This window comes from Prosopis cineraria, unplaced genomic scaffold (genome assembly GCF_029017545.1).
Source record: "Prosopis cineraria cultivar Desert tree isolate PC_DT_omini unplaced genomic scaffold, ASM2901754v1 PC257, whole genome shotgun sequence".
In the NCBI taxonomy this organism is placed as follows: domain Eukaryota; kingdom Viridiplantae; phylum Streptophyta; class Magnoliopsida; order Fabales; family Fabaceae; genus Prosopis; species Prosopis cineraria.
Window position 1 is genome coordinate 51,623 of NW_026555584.1, and position 6,993 is coordinate 58,615.

Sequence of the window (6,993 nt, forward strand, 5' to 3'; positions counted from 1 at the left end):
GGTTCTTGGTTTGATCGCTGGTCCAAAGTGGCCCAATCCTATCTCCAAACTCTCCAAGATTTTTTCAGCTTGATTGAGTCGTTAGCCTGACCAGTCGACGGTCTAACTGATCCGATCTTCTGGTTTGGTTTGATTTTTTAATCATTGCTTTATAGTAGTGATTTTCCCATGAATATTTTTGGCAAAATATAACTTTTGGTCCTTGATTTTTTTTTCATTTATCAATTCAATCATGCACCAAACTTGAAACAATTCAATCATTATAGTTTTGTAATTTAGAACAACTCAATCCCTATATATTTCTTAACTCAATAAATTGTAAGGATTGAATTGTATTGAGTCAAAGATCAATGATAAAACTAATACTCTCCTTTGTCCTCATTTATAAGGTATTTTGGCAAAATTATATATATCAATAAAAGTTTATTAAAATAGTTTACAATCTTAATTTTTCAATAAACTTCCAAAAATGCCATTTATTAATAAGAAAGAGATCAAAGGAAAATTATTTATGAAGTACAATAATGAGGATAATATTAAAATAATCATCGTTAATAAATTTTTTTTTTTTCAATCATCTTATATATTGAGACACCAAAGTAAAATATCTTATAAAATAAGACAGGGGAATAATTGGGAGAAAGTTTAAGAACTAAAAGTCATGTTATCCCAATATGTTTTGTAAAGACTAATGTTATTAACTGCCTGGAATTAATTATTAAGAAGGCACTTATTAATAATGTTGATCAATAAGTTATAGATTAATTAGTAGCTAGTTTGTCTGTAAAAGAATGTGACATGCATGACTCTCTATCTACATGGATTGCCCCGAAAAATGAAAGGAGAAAGAGGGGCATAATGGTAAATAAGAGGAAGAGGGACAAAATTAATAATATAGAAGTCAAAAAGGTGGTAGTTTGTAGTCTATCCACGTGCAGTTGTGAAGATTGTAAGATAAAATGTTATGTTAGTTACGCCTGAAAACTTATCAAAACCTAAAACACATCCTCCTCCCTCCCCATGACTTCCAAATATTTTGTCTAACAACATTACCAAACCCCACATTTATTTATTTTTATTCTTTTGTCCTACGTATATCGATCTATACATTAATTAATATTGGATAGACATAAAAATTTTAAAATATAAATCATTATCAAGTTCTACGAAATTAAATTACTTCCTTGTGCTTCTTGAAGTATATATATTACTAGATTATTTTGTCTTTTCAGATATTACTTTGGTTTTTTTATTAAAAAGTAGTAATAAATTCAAAAAATATATGGAGAAGAATAATTTATCAATTTATAGAGGGCATATAAATTTATTTTTATAATTTTTAATTAAGAGGAATTTTAATTTTTTTAAAAAAATACTTAATTGTCAATCCTCTCAATACTACAATAGTTATTGTGATTATTTCAGTTAAATAAGCCAAAATATGGGGATTACATATATTCAGTTTTTTTAATATTCTATTTTACATATTTATTTCTGTTAAATCAAACAGTAGATCATATATATAAACGTGCACCTTAATTAGCCACCAAATGACGTTACTCTAAAAGAAAGTTGAGACCTCAGAGAGTCTTGGGACGTCTCTAGTGGGCTTTTATATTCACACATAATAATAATAACAATAACATGATATCATATATTAATCAAGGCAAGCAAAGTGGTATACGTTTTATTTTTACATGTTGATGTCAGAAAATCAAATCAACCCGTCTGCAAAAAAAAAAAAAATTGATATAGTTTGAATGTAATGAGATTGGGGAATGCATAATAAAATAAAAAATGGAAAAATGATCGAGTGAGAGAGGCTTGGTGGGTTATAAGTAGACGTTGTAGGTTAGAAACTTGGAAATTAAAGACGTTGAAAGCAGAACCAAACTCGCTCCACTAAGCAACCTCTCTTTCTTTTCTTCTTTATTTCCCCAACATCCATCCCACATATACACCACACCACACATTAATAATATATGCGTCTCTGTGTCCGTGTCTCTGTGTGTGTGTGGGTATATATATATAAGAGTTACTCATATAGGAGTTTGTTAGCCAAAACGTTTGCATCAATCGCTGGTGCAAGGTCTGTCCAAACTCTCCCACTCTCTAACGGAAAACACTTCCCCACCATATATTCTTCTCTCTCTCTCTCTCGTCTTCGTTCTTCGTTCTTGCTTTCTTCTTCGCTCTTATCTCTCTCGCTTCACTTGCACAGTTTCTAGCTAGCTGGCAGAAGGAGATAAGATCGATTCTGCAGAAGAGGAAGAGGAGGAGGAGGAGGAAGAAGACAAATTAAAGGATCATATACTTTAAACCCTAATTAATAACTATTAGGGTTTGATTCCTCGGTTCTGTAGTTTGTTTCTGGTTTTGTAGTTAGGGAGATAATAATATGTGTAGTAGAGGCCATTGGAGGCCGGCCGAGGATGAGAAGCTTCGAGAGTTGGTGGAGCGTTATGGACCTCATAATTGGAACGCCATAGCTGAAAAGCTTCGAGGAAGATCAGGTGAGAATATTATTCATCATCATCTGTTTCTATGAACATAATTATTATTGTCTTCTTAATTAATTACTATTATCTAACACTACTTAACTAGCTATATATATATATATATATATATGTCGATCACCTATAAATAGTTCATGAGAGCACGTAGCCAGGTAATTGAATTGAATCCACAGCTAGCTTTCATAGGAGTTTAATTAACTCAATTAAGGAAAGAATTGTGTTTCGCATATATGTTGAATTGAATGAATTTATATATATTTATGTAGGGAAGAGCTGCAGGTTGAGGTGGTTCAATCAGCTGGACCCAAGAATTAATAGGAGTCCATTCACAGAGGAAGAAGAAGAGAGGCTTCTGGCTTCTCACAGGATCCACGGAAACAGATGGGCTGTGATTGCGAGGCTTTTTCCAGGACGAACTGATAATGCTGTCAAGAATCACTGGCACGTCATGATGGCTAGGATTCGCCGAGAAAGGTCCAAGCTTTATGCAAAACGGCCTCATCATCATCAGCTCACCACATCACAGTGTTCTCCACTGCGATCAGATCCTCCTAATACTGATGATCATGATCAGGATCATCATCATCATCATCATCGCTCAAGCTATGATACAATTCTTAGGACGACGACCAGTCCTGCTGCTAGTCTTGTTCCTGCTTTTGTTGAGAAATACTATGACAAGCTTGCTTTGCCATCAGCTTATTGTCTCCCTTATAACCCTTTCCTTCAATTTCCCAGAAAGTTTGATCATCACTTTCAAAATCCAGCTTCCTCTTCATCAAAAACTTCATGGTAATTATTATAATCTCTTGCATCTATTCTTTCTCTCGCTTACTTAGATTTAGGGAAACTCTTCAGTATGAATTTGGATATGCTATGGTCAAGCGCTAAGTAATCAATCAATCTGCTACTAATTAGGCTTGATATCTATATTCGAAAATCTCTGCCCTTTATTCAAAGAAATCAAATGAATTTGTTCTGATGTCTGTTAGCTCAAATGAATGGATTGGATTTTGAATATTAGAAGGAGTAACATACATCCAAATCCGCAGAACACTGATACAGTGTTTAGTAGGTGGAAAAATATTTTCTAAAAGGTAAATGAAAAAGGCGTCAATATCATTTTTTTTCTTCTAGAAAGGCATCAATATCATTTTTTTTCTAGATATATTTCTCGTTTTCTCCCCCTAAAAAACAATTTTTCGTATATCAAACATTGTATGATATTAACATTCAGTTAGTGATAATATGACAGTGATTTGCACAAAATTTAATAGCACGAAGCACACACAAAGTCTTTCTGTCGAGTGATTATAATTGTGAGGTTTAAAAGCGGAGTTTCTTATTTATTACTGTGATTGTTTAATAATATTGCAGATAAAAGTCATCAATCAGTTGAGTTCTATGACTTTCTTCAAGTAAACACTGATTCTAACAACAGAAGCGAGGTAACAGACAACGCCAGAAGAGAAGACGAGGAAGTGAATCAAGATAGTGAACATAATGTTAGAGGACGACAGAGAAAAGACAGGACTACTGCTGGTGGTAGTGGTGTTCCGTTTATCGATTTTTTATCTGTTAATGGAAGCTCCCAACACAAGTTCGATCGTACTCATCATGCACAAGAATCGATGCACTTTCATACATATATTTTGTAAGAACTTCAAACCTGACTAGACCAAAGACTTACATTTAGATCCATACACACACACACACGCACTTCGACAGAGAGAAATGTATTTGCGTTTTGAGGATATATACACACTTGTAAAAATGGTTAAGGGAAGCTCTATTTGTCAAGATATTGTATGAGTTTAACTGAAGGAATGTAGAAAATCCATTGATATTAGCATGAACAATGATTCTTGGCTTAATGCTGATATTAGTATGAACAATGATTCTTGGCTTAATGCTACAAGTATAGATGGTAACACACAAATGCATGTAAAAATAAATCAGACACACATACTCTTCCGATTTTTTTGAGGGGTGGGTTTGAAGTTTGGGGGATTCATTTGAGATTGGTGAGTGAATTAGTGCTTTTAAAGGCCAACTTCAATTACTCACGTTCTTGCACGTTATGTGCATTCGATATTAAGTAAAAGATGACTCATCAATAAATACAATATATATAATCTAGATTTTTACATTCACAGAAGAGTGTGTGAGTGGGTGTAATAGTTATATATTCTAATATCTAAGAGAGGTTAAAGAGGAGAGGATTATGAGTGTAAAATATTTAACATGTGAGAACCTTAAAAATTCATTTTTTTTAATGTGGTTATTTAATTAACTAGGTGAGATTCCAACATTGTCAGACCCCATTGTAATTTGTAAGTAATGTACTGAAACTCTTTCAAAAAATTTTCCATTAATACAAAAGATTTTACATAAACTCAATACAAAAGATTTTATACTTAAATCGTAGACATTTCCATTAATATCAATGCCACGTTCTTTAATTTATTTCATTGTTAGGATTGGGAAATCAAAATTGGTTTTGCATTCTCCTTTAAGAAACATGAGATTTTCTTGGAAAGGCGTCACCTATTTTTGATATTTTAACATATTGATGATGCTTTAAACCATATTTCCTTTGCTATGAACGAAAAAGTATGCAGTTTTTGACCATTTATCATATTTTTTAATAATATTATGAGTTTATGACATGTGAAATAACGCTTTGAAATGAATCGACATATAATGAGATAATAAGTGAGAATAGTTTTTTTAATTAAAAATCTGAATGACAAATAGTGCACATTTATTCATGTGCTGTAATATTTCTAGTCTCGACTGAATTTGTAATATAATCGATATTGATTACCATGTGCTGTAATATCTCTAGTCTCAACTAAATTTGTGAGTGGGCATGATGGAAGGATCAAATAAATATAATCCTTAAATTAAAGATTGTGATATATTCCTAATTGTTTTGCAACATCTTTAACCACCCCCAGATAGACAGACAGATAGTCTCTGAATAATAATATATGGACCAAACGTTGAAGTGTGACATAATCTCTAGCAGCCGACACTGGGTCATCACATGATCGATAAAATGACTCATAACTGCCTTTTGATGATCCATATTTAATTTTAATCTATATTCACTTGTTCACATTCCACTATGATGGTGCAAAATAATGTTTCATTAATTTCTTTTTCTTCATATCATCATGACTTTCTTACTGACGTTGAATTTAAATGGATATTGTGTTTGCGTTACTAACTGATTACTACTAGATTTATTCTGATTTTTTGAAGGGATATTTCAGAATAAACTGATTACTAGATTTATGTGCTACACTTGACACTTTGTGTAATATGAAGGTGCAATAAAAAACTTATATTTTTTGTGGTCTAAAGTAACTTTTAGTTACATAAATGTGTAACTTGGATTCTCCATAATGAGAGAGAAGGAGAAAGAAAAATATCCCTTGTGTGAGAGAACTTGTGTAGGTGAGATTTAATATTGCCTTCTTTCTTTTTAGGCTTAATAGGACAAATTCGTTTTAGAAATTTGAAGTGCAACTATCCTTAACTTTGAATTGGCACAATGCAACATTAGGAAAAATTTAACCACTAATTAGCTAAGTAAAAGAGGTTAATTATGTAAACTTACACAATATGTGGTTATAGAGAGCTAACACGTGTTTTGGATTGTGATTTTAGCTCTTGGATTAGGTTTGGAGCACGGCAAGGTCAAAAAGTGAGAAAAAAAGAGAAATGACTTTATGCCACATGCCGTAGTGTGTGAACAAGATACTGCAACATACGAGCCATCAGAACATAGGAGTCCTTTCTCCGTACCATATGCTACAATGCATGGTACAAAAGTTGTAGCACACGATCATGATTTTGTAGAAATAAGAAGGCGAAGCAGCTAGAAAATAGAAGAGAAACAAAAGAGAAAATGAAGAGTTTGTGAAAACCTCTACTAGGGCTTGGGATTTGAGGCATTGGGGGTATTTTGAATCTTTCAAACATTAAAGGTAAGATGCCTAAGCTTTTTCCCTCTTTTTCTCTTCTATTTTTCATGAATATGGAAGTTAGGGTTTGTTAGAAAAGATGATTTTTTGTCTATAAAGGCTATGAGTTTTTATCTATTGATTTAAATAGAGTTAATTTAATAGGAGTTGATTAGGTTATTTAAACCTAGCATTTATGGCTCTATGCATTTTTAATAGTTGGGAGCCATAAATACAAGAAATTTCAACATTAATGAGGTGTTTAGTGTAATGTGAAGCCATATGGCTAGTTAGAAGTTCAACAAAGTTATTGAGAGTTATAAGAAGTTAATAAACCCTATGCGTATCTTTATAGGTAGAGAAATTGAATTTTAAGAATGATGAAATATTGAACTATATTTTAAAATGTCCCAAAAATGGATATTAATGATTAATATTGTGGTTAAATATAGAATGAGTAGTCCTTTAATCTCTCAAACGTTTGAGGTAAAAGAGGAAAAATCTTT

General features: G+C 32.3%; 1 protein-coding gene across 1 annotated transcript; it reads left to right on the plus strand.

Annotated features, from left to right (window-relative positions):
• Positions 1-2,042: 2,042 nt before the first annotated feature.
• On the plus strand, positions 2,043-4,124 carry LOC129296103 (transcription factor MYB54-like; the record flags this gene model as incomplete). Its single annotated transcript, XM_054934701.1, has 4 exons — positions 2,043-2,513; positions 2,783-3,308; positions 3,544-3,587; positions 3,894-4,124. Coding segments are annotated over exons 1-4 (916 nt in total), but the record flags the coding sequence as incomplete, so codon positions are not given.
• Between the last annotated feature and the right edge of the window lie 2,869 nt (positions 4,125-6,993).